General features: G+C 36.4%; 3 protein-coding genes across 5 annotated transcripts; 2 read left to right on the forward strand and 1 right to left on the reverse strand.

Moving 5' to 3' along the window:
* Positions 1-1,176: 1,176 nt before the first annotated feature.
* LOC117623090 (acylamino-acid-releasing enzyme-like) lies at positions 1,177-9,043 on the reverse strand. 2 transcript variants are annotated; one of them, XM_034353947.1, is made up of 18 exons: positions 8,807-9,043; positions 7,701-7,876; positions 7,179-7,488; positions 6,765-6,986; positions 6,448-6,666; positions 6,253-6,327; positions 5,688-5,826; positions 4,908-5,059; positions 4,732-4,814; positions 4,522-4,643; positions 4,349-4,427; positions 4,092-4,269; positions 3,754-3,814; positions 3,343-3,465; positions 2,823-3,020; positions 2,082-2,150; positions 1,702-1,778; positions 1,177-1,575 (listed from the first exon to the last, which is right to left on the reverse strand). In XM_034353947.1, the coding sequence occupies exons 1-18, from the start codon at positions 8,947-8,949 to the stop codon at positions 1,512-1,514; spliced, it is 2,490 nt and encodes an 829-aa protein (XP_034209838.1). In that variant the 5' UTR covers positions 8,950-9,043; the 3' UTR covers positions 1,177-1,511. The 2 variants fall into 2 exon arrangements, with proteins under 2 accessions (XP_034209838.1, XP_034209845.1); XM_034353954.1 differs by lacking the exon at positions 2,823-3,020.
* A 2,703-nt stretch (positions 9,044-11,746) lies between these two features.
* LOC117636800 (photosynthetic NDH subunit of subcomplex B 5, chloroplastic) lies at positions 11,747-13,587 on the forward strand. The gene is made up of 5 exons (XM_034371475.1): positions 11,747-12,111; positions 12,211-12,271; positions 12,781-12,843; positions 12,925-12,983; positions 13,099-13,587. Exons 1-5 carry the CDS (start codon positions 11,872-11,874, stop codon positions 13,333-13,335), a joined length of 660 nt encoding a protein of 219 aa, XP_034227366.1. The 5' UTR covers positions 11,747-11,871; the 3' UTR covers positions 13,336-13,587.
* Positions 13,588-15,762: 2,175 nt separating this feature from the next.
* LOC117631614 (serine/threonine receptor-like kinase NFP) lies at positions 15,763-20,134 on the forward strand. 2 transcript variants are annotated; one of them, XM_034364876.1, is made up of 3 exons: positions 15,763-16,968; positions 18,744-19,474; positions 19,741-20,134. In XM_034364876.1, the coding sequence occupies exons 1-3, from the start codon at positions 15,823-15,825 to the stop codon at positions 19,745-19,747; spliced, it is 1,884 nt and encodes a 627-aa protein (XP_034220767.1). In that variant the 5' UTR covers positions 15,763-15,822; the 3' UTR covers positions 19,748-20,134. The 2 variants fall into 2 exon arrangements, with proteins under 2 accessions (XP_034220767.1, XP_034220758.1); XM_034364867.1 differs by having other exon boundaries at positions 19,753-20,134.
* Positions 20,135-21,328: the final 1,194 nt, after the last annotated feature.

Consider the following 21,328-nt stretch of genomic DNA (forward strand, 5'->3'; position numbering starts at 1 on the left):
TTTTTTTTAAAATCAAAAATCATAAAATAAAAAAAAACCGGGTATAGCCGAGCGGCTATACTATTCATATATTAAAATACCCTCCTCGCGATTAGGCGCACACGTGTTAAAATACGTATAGCCGTGCGGCCATACTATTTTTTAAAAAAAATAAGAAAAACCTGGTATAGCCGGGCGGCTATACCAATGATAGTAAAAAGCAACTCAAAATAAGTATAGCCGCGCGGCTATACTATTAATTCTAAAAAATCAACCAAGGGTATAGATAGCCGCGCGGCTATACTACTTACGAAAAAAGACAGGATAGAACGCCCACGCGGCAAAATTCGTATAGCCGCGCGGAAAACAAAAAATGAAGTACAGTCGCGCAGACACAGCCTTCTCTGCTGTATGTCAAGATCCTTGTGAAGACAATGTCGTTTTTCTCTCCTTTCCGTATTTTCTCACAAGCAAGCAAATAAATTCTTGAAAAATCAGAGAAGGAAATTACCAGCAGCGGCGTGCTTCGTGGCTATAGTGGCAGCCTCGTGTGACGGCGTTCGAATGTTTGCTTTTGGCGGTGATGAGAGGTTGGCACAGATTCAACAGTTGGGCACGGAGAGGATGATGAGCTCCATCTATTTCTCAGCAGAAATTATAAACCCAAATTCAGCGAGAGAGTTTGAGCTGTCTCTGAAGAACCCAAATCAAAATCAAGAGAAAGCAAAAGCCAATTCTCAGTAGTGAAGGATTGATTTGAATTTGTTAAGAAGGATAATGGCCAGCGCTACGCTTGAGAAATCAAAACTGAGAGGAAACCCAAAAAATAAAAATAAAAAATAAACCCGAGAGAGAAAGGAAAGGTTTGACTGAGAAGGTTTAGGGGGTTTGGGTGAAGTTAGGAAGGGGAAGGGTAACTCTCACACAGGCGTATATTTGAATCCGTGAAGACTTGGGAGCACGACTTTTATCCATGACGACTTTTAGGAGCACAACAAAAGTCGGGTCAATCCAAACCCCCATTGAATATAAGAGATTTAGAAGCAAGTACATTAGCTAGTGATTGGGGTCTATCCTCAGTTAAAAACACTAAAAATGTGTTGCCTGTTTACATTCACAATACGCATGATTAGCTATACCGACTCTGTTTTTTGTAGTTTTCAATTAAATTCTTTACATGAAATGCACAATTCTATATAGTACATAAACAATCCAACGACAAGTATGATTCAAACAAACAATTACACAATTCTATAGTGATTTCAGTAACTGTAACTTTTAATATCTCATCCAGACTGAAGATTGTACATGATGGACAAATGCTTGGACAGTTCAAAAAGTTCAAAGTCAAGAGTTTGGTTATAAGTAGATCCAACCTACTGGGTGTAACTATTTTATTTTATTTTTGTGAAAGTGTAATTTTAATGGACAGCATTGCATATAGATTTCTACTGCCCATAAAAACAGCAATATTAAGTAAGCTCTTGAAGTCGAAATGTGGCGGTAAAAGCAGGGGAGAAATGCCGGCTAATTTACGACAAATACTTCTTGAACCACACACCAATATTCAGAAAGCTCTCAAAGTCCGATTGTGGCCTGCAGACAGGAGTTGGAATCAGATGGAATTGAAACCCAAGTATCAAATTTTATGAGCTTGATTGTACTAGTGACCGAGAGACTACTACAACGCAGAAGCAAGTTTGCCTCATGTGTTTACTTTACCTCTCAATGGCATGAGTATCATTAGGAAACACAATGACTTTGACAGGAACTCCTCTCTCTTTCAATGCCCGAGCATACTACAAACAATAAACATCTAGATCACTTTTCTAATTACATATCATTACAATTATGTAACTGTGTATGCATCAAATTCTTCCCACCCACTTGGGGGGCAAAGGAAATCACTTTAAAAGAAAAAATTGAGTTTAAAAATAAATTTCTAGATTCCAATTGTTTGAGTATTTTATGTTTCATTCACTTTCTACTGCAATGCAGCCAAGAAGAATTATTATCCAAGCACTTGTTATTGTTGTAAAACCATTTAAATAGAATAAAGTGTTCAATGTGTAGTTCATTAGGAAGGGAACACATTAGCTTACTTGCAACCCAGTAGAAACTGGAACACGAAGATCCTGAGCACCCAAAAGAAAAAGGGTGGGTGTTTTGACCTGCAGAGAGCATCAAAAATCAAAAAGTTAGAAATAGCAAACTCCTAGATAATATCGTTATAAATATTAGCTGTTTTTGGAAAAGGAAAATTAATTTCATGTTTCACGTTTCTCGACAAAATGTTAATTTTATATATATATATATATTACCGAAAACTTCAACCTGGTGGAGTAACATAAAAATCTCAGTACTGGTCCCAGTAAAGTGGTCATAGGAGGGAATATCTAGATACAATCTTAACCCTTGGATGGATTCGCTTGAATTAGCCACTCTCAAGAGTCAAGAATTGAACTTGCACACAGATGTATTTGACAACATGACATGTACCAACTCTTTCCCATTTCTTCACTCTTTTCTGTTTCTGTTTTTTACTTCAATTAATATTTTTCTTCACATCTTGCGGTGACAATACACATCTTGCCTGTGCAAATGGCAAATATCATGCTACTCTGCTTTTCCAAAGTCAATGCACGGTTGCAAATTGCAGCTATGATATCCCTGTAGTTGCTTAAAATGTGAAAGTGCATGCAGTTAATCAATGTTGGGAGAGCTGTTATCTTGAGATTGTTGTAGATTTTCCGTCTATTCCAATATACTTCTAGTAAAAGCTTCAAAATCCAGAGTACGATCATAAGATCGTAATATGAAAGAAGCCTAAACAAAGCATATACCTTCGAGACATGTGCAATAGGAGATTTGCTCTGGAAGAGAGTCAGATGCTCAGCTGAAGGTGCATCTGTGAAGCTATTTTTACTCTCACTTCCATAGGCCTCGACATAGATCCAATCAGGGATGTCTGTTGTACCCACCATTAATGCGAGGTTACAAACAGGATTCCTAGCTGCTGCCGCAACAAATTTATCTGGTGCCTGCAGCATTTCAGTTACAATATTATGGAATTCTTAAGTACACCTAAAACTACATGTACTATCCACCGTTTAGAGCATTCATCTACCAACCTTGCATAAGTTAGATGCTTTAAAAATAAAAATGAAAACTTTACGCATGAAAGCCCCAAACCACCATTCTATGTACACAAATAAGCAGCTGTCCAAAAGTTGAACCACCAACTAGTGGTATCCAGGACTTGGAATGCATAATAATAACATAGAATACACATGAAGATAGTCTGCGTGTCTGTGCATTGTACATTAAAGGCACATAGTCATGCTTTTTGATAAACTACCACACCTGGCCAATCAAGTGGGTTGTGAGAAAGCCACCATGAGAACCACCAAGAACTGCAAGTTTTGATGGACTGGCAAGGCCCAGGTCAATTACATGATCTATAGCCACCAGTACATCATTCACGTCCTGTAGAGAAGCAACTAAGAGATTAGGGTCCAGAAATACCATGTACATAAATTAAATAATAGTTCTATAGGTGCATTATTAAAGTAAATGCTTAAATTACATAAGTATATACATATGTGTTTTGTGTATGATACTACATTAGTATAAAATGGCAGCGCATAGAGCACAAAGCCACATAAGCACACAGGTGGTATAGAGTATGTACCCCCAAGGCATAATACCAGCTAGTATAACAAAAGTAAGATTGCTAAAAAAACAAATTAGAAGTAAATATGTATAAGTAAGCACCTGGGACCCAACTTTCCCTAGAAGAGACTGAAGTGCTTCTTCACCAAAGCCCAGTGAACCTCTGAGATAAACTAATATGTCAGAACAATGCAAGCCAAAAGCTGATGATAGAAGCTAAATATAAAACAGACTTCTTTTTTTCAAGTAGGGGATGCTAGAATCCCAAAGGATGAAAAACAAATTCAAAGGTGTTGTCATGTGCAGTAAGAATACAATCGATACATCAGGTTAACAACTTTAGTTTAAACAGATATGCTACGAGGTAAATATTGCAACAATGTTGTGTTATATCCTAAGAAAAATCAGAATTAACGGGAAAAGGGAGAATCATAACTTACCTATAATTTACAATGAACAAATTGAACCCAATTGAAGAGAGAAATGCTAAAGACTTTGAAAAGCTTGATAATGAAACAGAATGCGGGCCTCCATGAAGAATTACAATTAATGGATCAAATGGATCATTTCTTTTAGTTTTGGAAGACACGAATATAGCTTCAATTGGTTTGGCAGCACCTGAAAGGTTTTAAGCATATACGGGACGTCAAAATCAACTATCTTTTGAGACACAAGAAAGTGATTTTGTTTATAATACCTTTTGTTACGCTATCAGAAACATCCCTGAGGGGAATCTTCATTATACTGAATTGAAGAGATGAGAGCAAAGATTTAACCTGTAGCAAGGAGAAACTTGAGTAAACAGATGTAAAGTTTGAAGATAATCTTGATAGTAGAAATAGTTGGCTTTGGAAAAGCGAATTGACAGACCTTCTCAGAACATTCATTTGTGGGACTTGGTACATTTAGCCAACTCCATGCAGTACTTTTACTTTCCTTATCAACAAGATAACCATACTTGATATGAGGTACATCTACTGGACTGCTAGACACTTCAGAAATGAAACAAGAAGTGAATTTTTTTATATTTCAGTATAATTGTCTGAGAAGTTATCAGTAAAAAATGGTAGTTTATGCTACCAGCAACGACATTGTCACCATCCAGTGTCAGAACACTCCATGATGAATTTGAATCAGTAGGGCTGATACGGATTACTTCTCCACTGTAATTTCATAAATCTCATTAGTAAATTATAAAAACAAGGTAATAAAGGTATTCAAATACAAGAAAGAATATGACAGATCATTACAGTTACCTCAACACATTCACAGAAAGTATTACTTGACAGCTGCCCCATATGGAAGTTATGATCATCGTGCATCCATCCGAAAGCCATGGATTACTAAGGAAACTTGACCAGTAAAGCCCAGGGAAGGAACCATCCTCAGCACACATTACAACGGGAACCTTCAAACAAGAAGTGTATTAAGTGTAGTTATACAGGGAGGGAGAGAGATAAAGAGAGAAACTCTCATACAAAATGTTCTAAATCTTCTATTATTATGTTGTGAAATATCAACTTCGTGACACTAATACCTTTTGTCAAATATAAATTAACCAAGAGTTCAATGTTTCCCCTCCCTTCTTTTTTTTTTCAGAAAGGTACATTTTACATGATCATATAAAAATTTCACCAATGAAGCATCAATGGGAGACTACCCATGTACATACGTATCATGCACCAAAAAGAAAGAGAGAGAGAGAGAGAACAAGCCGAGGATAACAGCATCAAATTCCAAATACAACACAACATACCACTGGTATATAGTAGCAACGCAGAACATTCTTGTCTAAGCAAAAGCAAAAAAGATCAGAGCAAGACATAAACCGTGATTTTTAATTCTAATAATTCTGGAATGTGAGCTGTATAAGTTTTCATCTTTACAAGGAAAACACTTAATGCTCATATCCACATGCTAACAAATTAATCTTTGTTCACAATTTACTTTCACAAGGAATCAAGTCAAGAATAGAACGCGCATAAAAAGAAAGATTATTATACTCGAATAAAAAAGAGACAAGTTGAAGAGCTCACCACATCAACAATTTTTGCCGATGAGGATAGCAGTCCATCAATTGGCCAATCTATTCTGTGAAGAGAATCTGTTGCAGAATGTGCCCCAGAGTCCACAGAACTTCTTGCAGATAAAAACGAAAGGAATTTTCCATCTGGGCTGGCAAAATTACATTCATTTATGCTTCAGATACAATCAGCCATCTAGTAGATAATGTTTGAAACAATCAGCAATCTATTAAATAACGTATGAAAAATCAGCAAAATTTCAATTCTGCTGTTCATAAAACTCCTGTTGACATTAGATATCAATTTCAGTTTTGAAACTGAAAGAAAGGCAACGAGTGCCAAAAAATTAATTTCCAGTTCTATCTAGAGTAGCACTTCAAGCGGAAATGTCCTTGACATGAAGAAAACATATTCCAGTAGGCAGAATTTAAGGAGTTATGAACAATTCTCTAAAATCTAAAAAAGCATTCCACGTAAGATATATCACAGACTAAATTTAAGTAACACATGAGGTTACAGACCCCTGTAAAGGGTACACAAAGACAGAACTAAGTGCCTATGGGGAAAAACACAATACCTGAACCGTGGATAGAAAGCACTACTTATGCTTTGAGTTAGATTTACCACAGGAACATCTTCAGTTGAATTATCTCTGGAACAGTTAAAGAAATTGATAGTTATATGATATGTCTAAGCACAATGAATTCCCTAAACCATTGACATGAATGAGGGTCCAAAAAAAGAGACATAAGCATTGCACAAAGCAACTCACTTGAGTTCAGGTCCATCAGCTTCTGATTCAAAATTTGGTGCCCTAACCGCATACAAGGCACAGGGCCTATTAAAGCAGTACTTGATACCGAGCTTTCTGGTACCTTCTGACCACCCAACAAAAACCAAATATTGATGTGAACCTCTAACTGGTGGCGCCCACACAACTTGACCAACACTCAAAGACTTTTCAATTCCTTTAACAGCTTGTGCCTCTCCACTGTACATCATAGGATATTTTAATAAGTTTGACATCCTAAGAAAAAATCTCCTTAATTTTAATCCTGTATGATAAAAAGTAAACCAATTGTACAAGACCTGTTAATGTTGATGACAAAAAGTGCAGGCTGCCTTTTTCCAGCATAGGTTTCCCCCCATTCCTCCTTCCAATCCCCTTGACCTTTCCAGTTACCAAAGTCCTTTTCTGTGGAGCTACCTTTCTTGTAGCCCTGGCCTGTAAATGTGGGCTTGGAGGGAGATGGTTCCTCAGCAACATAAGCAACGAGAGTTTCATCAGAGTTCCAAGAAATTCCCTGAAACCTGTATAATTGAAAGTTTAATCTCTTCTATGTTTAAAGAAAATATAGATAATTGAAAGGAGTAACGCTCAAAATTGAGGTGCACCTCCACTACTAATCACTATAGACATAGGCAAGTGTCTAGCACACAATGCTAACATCAAATATCCTATAAAGCGATCATCGGAAATATTACATTCACATGATTAATTACCATCCATCAGCGTATACTGAGCCATGAACAGATTGGGGGATGTGGAATTCTTTTTCCACTTGAGCTCGGCCCCAAATTTCAAATTGACAGGGAGATTCATTTTCAGGATTGCGTACTACAAGAAGCTTTGCCCCAGACGGAGATGGAACAATTACAGAGACTCCCATCATCTCAACAGGAAATGGGGCCCATTGGAAGTTTACAGAATTGTTACTTTCTCTTGAAATATGAGAGGATAGAATGAATTTCTTCCTCTTGTTTGCCAAAAGATTTGGTTGACTAATTGAAAACATTGCCTGGGAGCCAATTCCTATAACAAAGTTTAATGTACAAATATCTTCATCAGAAATGGGTTTTTGGCTTTCAATTGGGGGGAAGGAACATAAAATTTTATAAACACACACACACACATATATATATATATATATTTGAAGGAATTTGTATTCATATATTGATATGTCCATACGTATGTATTATATGTATGTATAAGGACATGCATGTTCGAAAAATGAGAAATCATACCACTGTCAGATTTAAAAATCCATGCCTTGTCAATGCTGGAAATGCTAGTGAATTCTTGAAGTAACTTAGACTGCGAAGCATATTCTTCCTCAGTTGTTGCATCTATCCCCAGAGGTAGCTCCTTTAATGGACCAGCTTTAGATCCGTCCATGGCTAAAAATGTTGACAATCTTTTACTACAGAGTAGATTGCAATGAAGATATTGTTAATACATGAAATCAAAAGGGGTAATGAAAGTACATAGATAATCAACAAGTTCTGGAAAAAGGGGGTTGGTGGGAGAGTCTAACACATAAGATGAAAAGAACTGAAAATGGCATCTAAAAGAAAATATGTTTTCTTGTTTTTCTTTAATGATGCAATGAGAATTAGCATGTCATTCTTTCTTCAACAGAATATAGAAGATCCACATTCCAACAACAGAAACAAGTACTTTTGCAGTTGATAACTTTAAGGTTGCCTTGTGCAAACAGTTAACCAGAATTCGAAAGCAGTATCAAGATTAAGGGCCCTCATGGTTCTCAAATAACTAAATATAATGGAAAGAAGAACAAATCGCTAAAATTTAATCCCACAAAAAAATTTCATATCCATCACCATGATTCCATTTAGTAAGGATTTAGTAGCAAATTTGAGCAATATGGTTTTATTGGAATTCTGTTATGAACTTGAAATTTAGAATTGCTCAGTTATGCCCAGAACCAATTATCCTTTTTGAGATGTTGGTATTGAGAATCTAATTCCAAATGTGCTATAAGGCGGCTCCTCCATCGATCTAGAGACAATATGCTACACATAATCTTGAAAAAGGGAAAATGGTAATCCAAAGTAACAATCAAAAACATTATACATTACTTCATGATTTCAAAGGAACGTGTAACTCAAAGATTTCCACACTACCCAACAAAAAATAATGAAGACCAGAACAAGCAATATGAATCAAAGTACTGAGCTGAGAGAGATAAAGAAGGAAAATAAGAAATAACAGCTACCATCTAAGCAGTTCAGCACAAAAACTAGATTCAATGACTAAAAGTCAACTGAATTGAAGCAAGATGAGCATAGAGGAAATAAATAAAAAAAGGAGGGCGAAAGAGAGAGCTCACGTAGAGAAAAAATCGCGAAAGGGTCTCCAAGTGAGAAGAAGAGTGGGAGGGTGAGATAAAATAGGAGGGGGAGAAGGGTATCTGGGACAAAGCAAGTTGACGCACCAATCCGAGGTGGTTTTGCTCAACAATGCACTGGCCATTCGTAGGCATTATTCTACGGCTAAGGTAAGGTTGGGCTGTTTTAGGATGTCCATGCTCAAGCCTCAAGGCTAAGCCACTGTATTGTGATAATTTTTGTTGGGTTCACCCAATTTTAATCTTTTATTTGGGTTCACCATTTATTGAGAAATGTAGCTACATTTCCCTCTTACATTCTTCATTCATCTTGTGATACGTGTATTCTACTCATGCATAGATCTATGTATTTAGAAACTGTTTAGGATTGTTTTTTTGGGCCAAAAATTAGCTTTACTTATTTAAAGTGTTTGGTAAAAATAAAATATCCTGATTATTTTAAAAGCAATAGCCTCTTGACAACAGTCTTTCAAAACTCCTTTCACAAGAAGCAGATAAGAGTCTTTAATGAATATTTTTCAATTCTCATAATACCATCATTAATTTTTAAAAGTGACATCGTCTAACACCACCACTACCACCTCACTTCCACATTCATCACCACCACCCACAATCACCCCCTCCACCCACCACCACTACCCTCCATTTCCATCTCCACCACCACATCCACATCCACCTCCACTTCTACCACCACCACCACCTCTACCACTACCACTACCACTACAACTACCACCACCCACCACCACCACCACATCCACCTCCACCACCACATGCACATCCACCTTACCATAGGCCTCATCATTTGGCCCGCGGGCTTGTGGGCCGATGGGGGCCAGCTCGGCCGGCCTGTTATGGGCTTTGAGATGGCCCGGCCAGCCTTGGGCCGGGCTAGGCTTGGGCTTGAGCGTCTGAAGCCCGGCCCGACCTATAGGCTTGACCCGATTAAGCGCAATAAAGCCCGGCCCTGCCCGCCCACAAAAGCCCGGGTCGTTAGGCTTCAAACATATATAATTATGTATAAATAAGAGTTTAGGATTAGGATTATATCACTTAAATCACATATATAATTTGTTTCATTTCATTTACTTTTCTTTACTCATTCCTAGTTTATAATTGGATGATTAGCACATTAATTTGTGTCAATTATTAATACAACAATTATATATATAAATAAGATGAATAACATATCATATCACCAAATATAATCATATCACGAAACATAATCGTACCACCAAATATAATCATGTTTTTCTTGAACACATCACCAAACATTTACATATTTATTTATATCATCCTTTAAAAAAAATATATATATATCTTTTTGATACTTATTATTTTTTAAAATTATTTCTTAAAACGTATTACGGTCTAATTATGTAATAGCCTCAAAAATAATATTTGGTTTTATTATTTTTGTGGAAAATCTTATTAAGTTGTGTGATTTTATTGGGTATTTTATGAATTTGGTTTGATGTGAAAATATTGGAATTTAAGTAAGTTTAATCTCAAATTTAGACTAAAATGCCCTTATGATTAAGTTTATTATTATTTTTCCAATGAAGTAGGCCTGTTTCGGCCCGGCCCGATGGGCTTTCTCAAGCCCGGCCTATGGGTCGGGCTTGGGCTTTGAATTTTCTAAAAAAAATCCAGTCTGGCCCGGCCTGATATTTTCTCTCTCCTCTTTAAATCCGGCCCAAGCCTGTTAAATTTGGGCTAGGCTAGCCCGACCCGGCCCATTGACGAGCCCTACCTCACCACCACCACTACCATCACCACCACCGCATAGTTAGCACATAACACTTTCAACATCATGTCCATTTTAGTCATTATTCACAGTTATAACAGTTTTATATTAAAATTGGCCAAACGGTTTTTACACCGTTTTTTATACTAACAACACTTTAAGAATATTGTTTACTAAACATGGAACTGCTTTACTTTACAGTGGATTATTTTTAAAGCACGACAGAAGTAGATTTCTAAAAAAGTGATAGCAATCCCAAACTGGACCTTAATGTGTTCAGAAAAAGTTTATTCTATTTACAAGCAAAATATTAGTACTTTGTATTAAATACATATATTTATTTGTAAATAAAATACACATGACACAAAATGAACGAATACGACAAAAAAGGGAAAGTAAAATGAAAGGTAACTAGCACTCCTATTTCAACATATGCATGCAACTTGAATATAGCTTTGTGTTGTATACCAAATGTGAGATGTGAACCAAATAAATAGGCTTGTCCCGTAATCTGGGCAAATGGCTAGTAAACTTGTTAGCATTACTCTATTAAAGTCCCACAATGTTTTCCCTCAAACACTTTATTTTGAGAAATCCCTTAATTGAAGGTTTTTGTGCATATGTACTTTATACAAGAGTTACTTGTGTGGAGAAAATGGTAACATGCCCTTGAGTGCGGTGGTTAACATTCTTTGCAACATAGTCACTTGAATTATAACTTATGAGTGAATATAAAATACTATGATAGTACGGTCACGTGATACATTTTGTACACGTATTATAATATAAATGGATATTTATTGATACTATTCCCCAAATTGAGAGGAGGGGGAATAAACTATGTTGTCCACCCATATTATAACACATGTGCAAAATATACCGTGTGACCATACTAACATAGTATATTCTATAATTTCTCATAACTTATAAGCTAATTGCAGTACAATTTTTAATATGAGTTTGTCATTTAAAAATAATGAATTAAAAAAACGTTGTTGGACTAGAGCACTACTCAAATAGTCACCCAATGCATGGCCCACAAGGCAAAGCAAACCCATATACGGTCCAACAAGCACATACACATAAATCATGATCAGACTACCTCCTGTGACGCAAACTCTGGAAAGACCAACAGAGAGAGCCACTGTGCACGCATATCTTCCTCAATACGTGGCAAAATACAATTAGTCATTCTCAAGGTTTAAAGATCACCGCAAGTGACCACAACAAACCTTACCATTGCAGAGAAGAAGCGCACAATTGAACCTCACACAACGGCCACAAAATTGAAGATAAACCAGAAATGGCGGTTTGCTCCTCCCTCGCGGTCGTCTGCCCTTGCGCTGTGCCCAAACTCAGCTCCAGGCTATCGAAAACTCGGGTTAGGGTTTCCTCAGGTGATCAGAGTTTCACAGCCTCCAAATTGTACGGAAACTTGGGGAAGAAAAGGCTCACTAGGTTGAATGCAGCTGGGTTCGCGGAGATTGAGCCTGACCTCAACGAAGACCCCCATGATCGTTGGGAGACTAACAGTATCAGCATGGTACAAACATTCACAGACTATATATATATATATATATAATTAGATGAATTTATCTTGATTGATGATTAATTAAGAATTCAAATGTGGTTTATTTTTCAGGAAGATTTTAAGTTCGGTGAGTATGATGGGCACCACACTTACCACGAAGGCGAGGACAAAGGTACCCTTACTTTAATTTTGTATATAAAAAAGTAGTTGAACTTGACAATAGCATAGTTATGAAATCATGAGTAATATTCCTTTTAGCTAGCACTTAGACCGGGAGTGTGACACGTTATGTTGCTATACTTTGAATTAGAACCGCAACGGATATGATTTCTTCTAATCGATGTTTACCAGTGCAGTGATGTAACATATTAGCTTGTTGGATAAAAGAACATTTAAGAGTATATGGTGTTTTTGTTATGATTGACAAATATGTTTTGGTCTTTTTGTACTAAAATGTAATGTTAACAAGATTTTAAGGACTTTACAAGGGATGGTAATTAAATTTGTAGTGTTTTCCCCCGCTAGAGCCAGTTATAGAGAATGTTAGACAACCAAAACACAGTAGTATGCAAGAGGTTATTGAGCAATAACATCTAAGGAGTCATTTTAGAGCTATGAGTTTGGTTCAATTTTCCCTCCTTATGGTTGAGATTCTCACAAACTGCTCTCTCTCTGATCCAGGAACTTTTTGGGGATCCATAGCAGAAGACATTGAAGCAGTAGAAACCCCTACGGGTTTTCAGGGTATAACAACTTATAGCCGAACTTTGATAAATCACTAGCTTACATTACAATGAACATCATCTGGTTTGATTGTTTTGGCAGGTCTTATATCATGGCTTTTTCTCCCTGCAATTGCTACTGGGATGTTTCTCCACGTTCCGGTAATGCCACTTTTAGGTGTGACATATATGAAGGATGGAGTCATTTAGGCCATCTAAATATGATGTTTTTGCTCATCGTCAATGGGAAATCTTATGCAATTACTTTGTTTTTCAGGGGGAGTACTTGTACATCGGAGCCGGTCTGTTTACGATTGTATTTTGCATCATTGAGATGGATAAGCCAGATAAACCCCACAACTTTGAGCCTCAGATATACAACATGGAGAGGGGAGCTCGTGACAAGTTGATTGCTGACTACAATACCATGAACATTTGGGATTTCAATGAGAAATATGGAGATCTATGGGATTTCACTGTGACTGTGAAGAAGGAAGATATAATGAAGAGATAATTGATGTTCTGTAAATTCCACCATAATGGGAATTCTCAACCAACTTGTGGATGAAAGGTATAGCTAATTTTCTAAGGCCTCTTTTAATTCTCTATGTTGTCCTTTCTTTCTGCATTGTCCTTTTGACTTCCTTGTTTATATATTAGGCGTTGCAATTGTAAATTCAGAAGCCAATGAGAACACATAATTTTATTAGATTTTCTTGGATGGTGTACAAATTACATACGATATGCAGCATGTACCTATTTGTCAGCTCTGCTTCTCCTTAAGAATAAGAACCCATCTGTCAGTCGAAATAGGAATGTTTGATTTGGCCGGTAAATTTGAAAATATCCAAGTGACACAATCAAATATTGCTGCTCATCATGGTGCATGTTGTCCACTTCCAATTAAAATGGACAAGAGTTTTGGTCATTGTTTGGTGGGTTGAGACTGAGATTTTTAAATTGTGTTTTATAAGTTCCACCTAAATGAGTGGAATTCATGAAAATTAGTTTGAACTCAACTTCAATCCAATCCAATCCAATCCGGGCACGACTTCCTGTCATGGTAAAAGTGTTTTTTTTTTTTTTGAACTGAAGTGTTGCATTCAAGGTCTAAAATATCAAGAGTTTCAGAAATATCGGTGGTCCAAAAACACGGATATATCGATGAAAATAACAAGGAAATATTGATACTGATAAAAATTGAATAAAAATAACGGAAATTGTGAGAAAAACTTGGAAATTTTTATTGAAACTTTAGAGGATGTTCACTTAGTCATTTGTCTATTATTTTATCACAAAAAAATTGGAAGAAAATGCATGGCATGGTGGGTTTGAGTGATTTAAGTTGATTATGTAGCGACCCGACAAACACTGTGACTTTAGAAAATATGTAGTAATCAGTGAAAGAAAATTAAACAAACCATAATTTTTTAATTATAATAATTTACTACAATATATTACACTTGATACATATGATAAGATATATGAGCTTGAACAAAAAAACAAAGATAAAATGTATGAGTAACTTAGTACAACATAAAAAGAATTCCTATTAAAGTTCAAACTTAGTATCACATATAAGAATAATGCTACTCTTACCACACTTGTATACCACATCTTTATATCATCTTATGTGGCAACTGAGATGGACAGCCACATCAGTTAAAATTATTTAATATTTTCTTTTCTTTTATGATTTATTCTAGTATTTATTTTTCTAATTGCCTTAATTAAAATACACCTCATTGATTTAATTGATGTGACATATAATATGGACATGTCACATCATGTGGTATAGAAATGTGCGATAAAAATGTGGTAAGTGTAGCATTACTCCATATATAATGAACAATATTAAAACTTAAAGTGAATAATAATACAACTCCATAATATATAACAACAAAAAATACAACTCCATAATAAAATAATAAATAACATTAAATATATGCCTAAATTTATGCTTAGGAATTTTTTTAATATGGAAATTTATCCTAGATAATATTAGCTTGCAGACATTTTAAAAACCTTATAAATATTACACGCCGAAGATATAATCAAAAACTCATCCTTAGCAGGTTGGATAAAGCTCAGTGGGTGGTTGAGAAAGGGAGGGGTTCAAATCCCTATGTGCGGACAGGCGAGATTTCTCAACATTTTAATGATAATTAAGTGGATATGTGCTAAAATATCTATTGCCAATTGCCAATAATATCGATATTTAATGCTATGGTTGCATTCAATAGACGGCAAGAGGGCCCAACCATAGAGAAAAACAGCGTGGTGCTCAAGGTTAAAAACTAACACTACTAGTGCCAAAGATAAAACAGTTAAAGGAGTTACATGAGCCATAAAAGTGTTCTAAACCATAAAAAATAAAAAACTGAGACCCATATATATTGTTTCTGTTGGCTTTGGTTTTCAGCTTTGCAAGACACTATTTGTACCAGATATTATTTTTTTAATTTGGTTTTCAAAGTAAAACCCATGTGACCATGTCCCATGACTCTTATGTTATCTAGAAGCAGTCAAACCGTGGATGGAAATGTCAACTGTAAACTTGATGATCTTCTGTAAGAATTTTGGATCTGGTGGTCACCGTTGACCCAAAAGAGCAAGACTACTATTGGCGACCTCTCCCATACGGCACTCTATCTTGGCATCTACCGTCAACATTGATCTGAACAAAACAAATCATATTAACAAATCCACTGGATTATGGTTATGAATTAATGACTAGACGGATTTCCCTGGTTGACTAGAAAAATTGTATAAGTTTGAAAAAAATTTATGTGGTGGGGCCCTGATCCAATTGACGATTGGAAAATAGATCACTACACTGTACAGAAGCATCTTTTGACTACAATCTTGACAAGGTTTTCCAATTCTTAATTTTCTTCCACTTCAAATAACACCAATACATTACATTATATATATATATATACATGTAGATCTAATTCAAAGACAAAACAAAGAGCAAGAACTAGAAAAGAAGAAGTAAAAAATGAGTACCAAACCCAAGTACGTCTCTTCTGCCCTGCTCTTCTTCCTCTTCTACCATCTCTTTCTTCACCATTCACAAGCTCAAATAGTATCAAGACCAGTCACTGAAGGCTACACCTGCACAGCCAACCAGAGCAGCTATCCATGCCAAACCTATGTCTTTTACAGAGCCTCGGCTCCTGACTTCCTTGACCTTGCCACCATAGGTGACCTCTTCTCTGTTAGCCGCTTCATGATTTCAAAACCAAGCAACATCTCCTCCTCAAACGCAACTCTCGTCTCTGGCCAGCCTCTCTTTATCCCAATCCCTTGTTCCTGCAATTCTCCCAACACCACCATGACCATTTCTTATGCCAATCTCTCAGTCACAATCAAATCAGGTGACACTTTTTTCCGCCTCTCAAGCCGCAGTTTTCAAAACCTCACCACATACCAATCTGTTGAGCTTGTTAACCCTCATCTTGAGGCTACCAACTTGACAATTGGTGTCACTGCATTATTTCCGATCTTTTGCAAGTGCCCAAACAGAACCCAGTTGCAGAACCAAGTCAATTATCTCGTCTCCTATGTGTTTCAGCCTTCTGATAACATATCAGCAGTTGCTTCACTGTTTGGGGTGCAGGCAAAATCTATAACTGATGTTAATGGCAATAACATTCAGCCTTTTGACACCATTTTTGTACCAGTGACTCAGCTTCCAGAGCTTTCACAGCCTGATGTTACTCCTTCTGCTGCAACTTCTGTGAAGACTGAGAGGAAAGGGTTAATAAGAGGATTGGCAATTGCGTTGGGGATCACTGGGTTTTTGTTGATTTTGGTTGTTGGGTTTTCAATTTACAGAGATGGTAAGTTGAAAAAGAGGGTACGTAGGAAGGGAGATGAGGAGAAGGAGAACCAGGTTCTGTATAGGAGCAAGCAGGGATCTAAGAAGTCAAAGGAAATGGAGGTGAGTTTGATGGCTGATGTTTCAGATTGCTTGGACAAGTACAGAGTGTTTGGAATTGAAGACTTGAGAGAGGCTACAAATGGATTCAGAGAGAATAGCTTGATTGAAGGCTCTGTTTACAGAGGTTCCATTAATGGTGAGCTCTATGCCATCAAGAAGATGAAGTGGAATGCCTGTGAGGAGCTCAAGATCTTACAAAAGGTAATTTAACTTTTTGCTTTTGTTTTTCTTTTTACCCTTAGTTAGGTTCACACAGGTCCACATAGAAACATAGAAACAAGGACTTTTCTACCGGAAAAACTTGTGTGAAACAGTGTGCTATCCCAGCCAATCACCAACTGCCACATGAAAAGTTATTATACATGGCATGTCGTGATTGGTCGGGGCACAAGTATTTCTCATTTACTAGCCACACGTAGAAGGTGTCAATTTAGACTTTCATTAACGGGGATATCACTTTTTGCTATCTCTACCAATGACGTAATAACACATAAGATAACTTTTCTAGGTATCATTGTATTATCAACCATGATAGCAAAACAGTGTTAACCACGTTACAAGTAAGTTTTTCTGCATAAATTGGCCACCTTTAAGTTTTTCTGCATAAATTGGCCACCTTTTGCTCTAGGACCCAAAAGATTTTGTTTTAAGGTTTAGAGTTTTTTTGTTTATTTTTGTACAAGCGATATTGCGATATTAGAGGAAGGAGAAATGAAAAATAGGACGTCAAATGTAGGGATAACCTCCTCTTAACCACTCTTAAGTTTTTTAGATCTCTGTTTAAAAACTGAACGTTAAACTCAATGGCAATACCAGAAGGAAAGAATAAAAATTAGGCCACCCAATTTGAACTGCTCTGCCGTAAAACTTTATTAACCAGAGTGTTATATAAAATAAACTGTGGTCGATGTCAGCTCATTTGAATGATTCTTCTCATTACGTTAAACCAAAAAGGCTCAGTTAAGCAAGGCATGGCGTTTATGTAAGTTGTTTATCTTTTAATTAATAATTAGTAGTACAATTAGGGTTCGTAAGCATGTTTTGGCTGGTAGGTACAAGAACAAAGTCACAAATAGTGATGAGGAAGAGGTTGAATCATTCCAAAAGATTAATGATGAAGAATAGAACAGCTGTTAAAAAACCTCATTATAAAATTGCTCGGTTGCTAATATTCAATTATTTACTGCTAATATAAATATGGTTAGGTAATCTGGTAATGTGACTTGTCTGCTTATTAGGGGTTTTTATTTATTTAAATTATTTAAAGTTTTGAAATATTGTATCTCATTTGGTAGGAAGCTTTGAAATATTACTCAGGTTTAACGCACGCCAAAGAAGAAAACAATGCTAGAAAATTTGTTTGCCGTCAGTGGTGTCACATTTGGGTCCATTTTAACATTTAATATACTCAAATAGAGAAAGCGATATTCACATATATTACTTTTTTATTTAAAAAATATATAGCGTCCGGTAAGAATGTCTAAAGTCTGAACGTTCACATAGGAGAAACTGATGGTGAGTTTTATAGGTAAAATGAAGTCAGAATCCAGATGATAAAAGATGAAGTCAAATATTGTGTTCATTGGACTTTTAATGAAGTCAAATATTGTGTTCATAATCCATGTGCAGAAACTTCCAAACGTGCCCTTGCAATTTTGTTTTATAGTCAATTTTTTTTGGTTCAATAGTTGGAGTTGGACGGTATGTATTTGGGTTGGAATCATTTTTCGTCTGGCTGAGGTCAAAGAGGACATTTCAATGCCCTTCTATGTTTGTCAGAGAATTGAATATACAATATATAGACTGTTTAGATAAAAGTCCAGGCTTGGAGTTGATGTATGGGCCTTACACTAATTTCCCTCCCAGAAAAATAAATAGAACCCAACAAAATTTGAAGATTATTTTCCCTTAATTTAGTATTCTTGGCCAAATTTAAGAGTTATAATTGACAAAACAGTGGGTTTCAAATTTTGTAGGTAAACCATGGAAATTTGGTGAAGCTAGAGGGCTTCTGCATAGACCATGACGATGATTGTTGCTATCTAATTTACGAGTTTGTCGAAAATGGTTCTCTATATTCATGGCTGCATGAAAACCAGAATGAAAAATTGGGTTGGAAAACAAGGCTGCGAGTTGCTATTGATGTTGCCAATGGTCTCCAATACATTCATGAGCACACAAGGCCAAAGGTTGTGCATAAAGACGTCAAGAGCAGCAATATTCTCTTAGACTCAAACATGAGAGCCAAAATAGCCAATTTTGGGCTAGCAAAGACTGGTTGCAATGCCATAACAATGCACATTGTTGGAACTCAAGGCTACATTGCACCGGAGTATCTAGCTGATGGGGTGGTGTCAACAAAAATGGATGTGTTCTCTTTCGGGGTGGTTTTGCTCGAGCTTGTTTCGGGGAAGCCTGCCATTGATGAAGATGGGAATGTTTTGTGGGCAAGCGCTGGTAGGATTTTGGAGGGGAATGAGGAAGAGAAGGCAAGGAAACTGCATGAGTGGGTGGACAGGGAACTTTTCTTGGAGTCTTGCTCAATGGAAAGCATAGTGAATGTTTTGACTGTTGCCATTGCTTGTGTGCATAGAGATCCTTCAAAAAGGCCAAGTATGGTGGACATTGTTTATGCCTTGTGCAAGAGTGATGATCTGTTTTTTGACATCTCCGATGATGGATTATCGGCTCCCCCAGTACGAGCGAGGTGAATCCTGATGAACTAAGCAATTCCTTCTTTTTGTTTTTTTTATTCTCCTTCTCGTTTAGAGAAAGAAAGAGTCGAATTCTCATCATGAATACGAGTGTGTAGTATCGTCTATGTAGTTTCGCAACTATTTGAATTTGCTAGTAAAGACAATGTACAATAAAAAAACAAACCATGAGCAGTAAAAGTTTGAGTCACATTATGTATCTGCAAATAAAATAAATCTGTTTCTACTCGTAACATTTTCGTCATGGTGACATATGTAGCTGGTGAAACAGGATACGGAGTTTGACTTTATAGCAGCAGAGAGAGTATGTCAGAGTGACGACCAAATCCAACAACTGACGGAAGCTTATGAAACAAGTGGGGCAGAGAAAGTGGAAAGGACAGGACCCAGCTCTAGCCTCCCAGCTTCTAAAAACCCGACTGTTAACTTGATTTGAATTATATCAGCGAAGAAATAAAAGGGTTGGAGGAACCTAATAGCTGGGAAAGAGAAGCATTAGGTGCCAAAATTCTAATTGAAGGCCCATTAAATTACCAAGAACACAGCAAGAGTATAGGAAGTAAGAACTCTATGGTCTTGTAGATCACGTCACTTGTCCGGCACACACAGACAAAAAGATTCGTATATTGAGATTAGACCAGTATGAAATTCAATGTGTGACTAGACATGTGATATAATTCATCTGCTGGACCAAAAAATTGTGCTAGCTAGTATAGGAGGTCACTCTCTAACCACATAAACTTTGCAAAATTACAAATCTAGCATCCAAATCATGTTCAAAAAGCTGAAACCCCCAATTGGCACTTTGTTTCCTTTTGGTCAAGGTAAGGCATGGTCCTAGAAATTCCTAGTGAGTGGGTTGTCACAGTGGTCCTTGCTTTGCCGTGCACTTCAATGAGTGCCAGAGCTTGTTTATCCCATTTTTGTCTGTTTTAGCTAGCTGCTAAAACATCCTTATTAGGAGACTGTTAAAATGACCTTTTCCAATGAGATTTCTGTTAAAATGACCTTTTCCAATGAGATTTTAAAGTAATAAGATTCTTTACATTTGGATTAAACCCTTATTTGAAGCTTAAATCAACATAAAATTTTGACCTTAAGCATACATAAGACTTTCAACTTAGTTTGTTGTACCATCAACTATAATTTTTATTTTTTATACATGGAGGGGAATTGGAACTCAAATATGTAGTGAGGGAGAATATCAACTCTAGCCAACTTAATCAAACTCTTATCTACGCATTGAAAGATTAGGACCTTTTTTAATTTAAAATGAATAGCTCATGTAGGCTTAACTATAAGATGTCAAATCAAAGGTTTTCTTATTATGAATGGTCTTTTAAAATTTATTATGTTACTTTTTGTTAAGTGATCATTATTTCCCACGTGCTTCAACAATCCACCTCCTCCACTCACTTGAGTTGCCACGACCAAGAAGGTATAACTGGTGCGTACCCTTCTCATGTATCATTTTCTTGATGTCAATCAAGTAGTGGAATGATAAAAACCATAACAAGTGACAAGTTGAAAACAGAAACCACGTGACTGATTCATCAATTCAATCTATCATTGGGTGAAGATTCAATCGTATATTAAAGAAAGTTTCAAAGATCCATAATATTAGTACACCCCCAAAAAACGAGACGGGATTCTAATGTTCATAAAATAAGCCACGTGATCCAAACATGTATCTGATATTAGACTTGTGTGAAATTGCAGATTGGTCATAAGTTATATATATATATATATATATGTTAAATGATAATAATCTTACTCATCTCAAATCACTTAAAGGGACAAGTGTGAGTTAAATCAGTTAGTTAAAGTAGTGAGTTTGCCTTCTTACA

Source organism: Prunus dulcis, chromosome 1 (genome assembly GCF_902201215.1).
Source record: "Prunus dulcis chromosome 1, ALMONDv2, whole genome shotgun sequence".
NCBI lineage: Eukaryota > Viridiplantae > Streptophyta > Magnoliopsida > Rosales > Rosaceae > Prunus > Prunus dulcis.

Excerpts from the sequence above, each read along its gene's own strand:
- LOC117623090 (XM_034353947.1), bottom strand. The coding sequence starts at position 8,949 with ATGGCCAGTGCATTGTTGAGCAAAACCACCTCGGATTGGTGCGTCAAC. Across the intron at positions 7,877-8,806 it reads TTTCGCGATTTTTTCTCTAC|TAAAAGATTGTCAACATTTT; the intron begins GTGAGCTCTCTC and ends TCTACTCTGTAG. Across the intron at positions 5,827-6,252 it reads GCTTTCTATCCACGGTTCAG|CCCAGATGGAAAATTCCTTT; the intron begins GTATTGTGTTTT and ends TAATTTTGCCAG.
- LOC117636800 (XM_034371475.1), top strand. The coding sequence starts at position 11,872 with ATGGCGGTTTGCTCCTCCCTCGCGGTCGTCTGCCCTTGCGCTGTGCCC. Across the intron at positions 12,272-12,780 it reads CCACGAAGGCGAGGACAAAG|GAACTTTTTGGGGATCCATA; the intron begins GTACCCTTACTT and ends TCTCTGATCCAG. Across the intron at positions 12,984-13,098 it reads GGATGTTTCTCCACGTTCCG|GGGGAGTACTTGTACATCGG; the intron begins GTAATGCCACTT and ends TTTGTTTTTCAG.
- LOC117631614 (XM_034364867.1), top strand. The coding sequence starts at position 15,823 with ATGAGTACCAAACCCAAGTACGTCTCTTCTGCCCTGCTCTTCTTCCTC. Across the intron at positions 16,969-18,743 it reads AGCTCAAGATCTTACAAAAG|GTAAACCATGGAAATTTGGT; the intron begins GTAATTTAACTT and ends CAAATTTTGTAG. Across the intron at positions 19,475-19,752 it reads GCTCCCCCAGTACGAGCGAG|GATACGGAGTTTGACTTTAT; the intron begins GTGAATCCTGAT and ends CTGGTGAAACAG.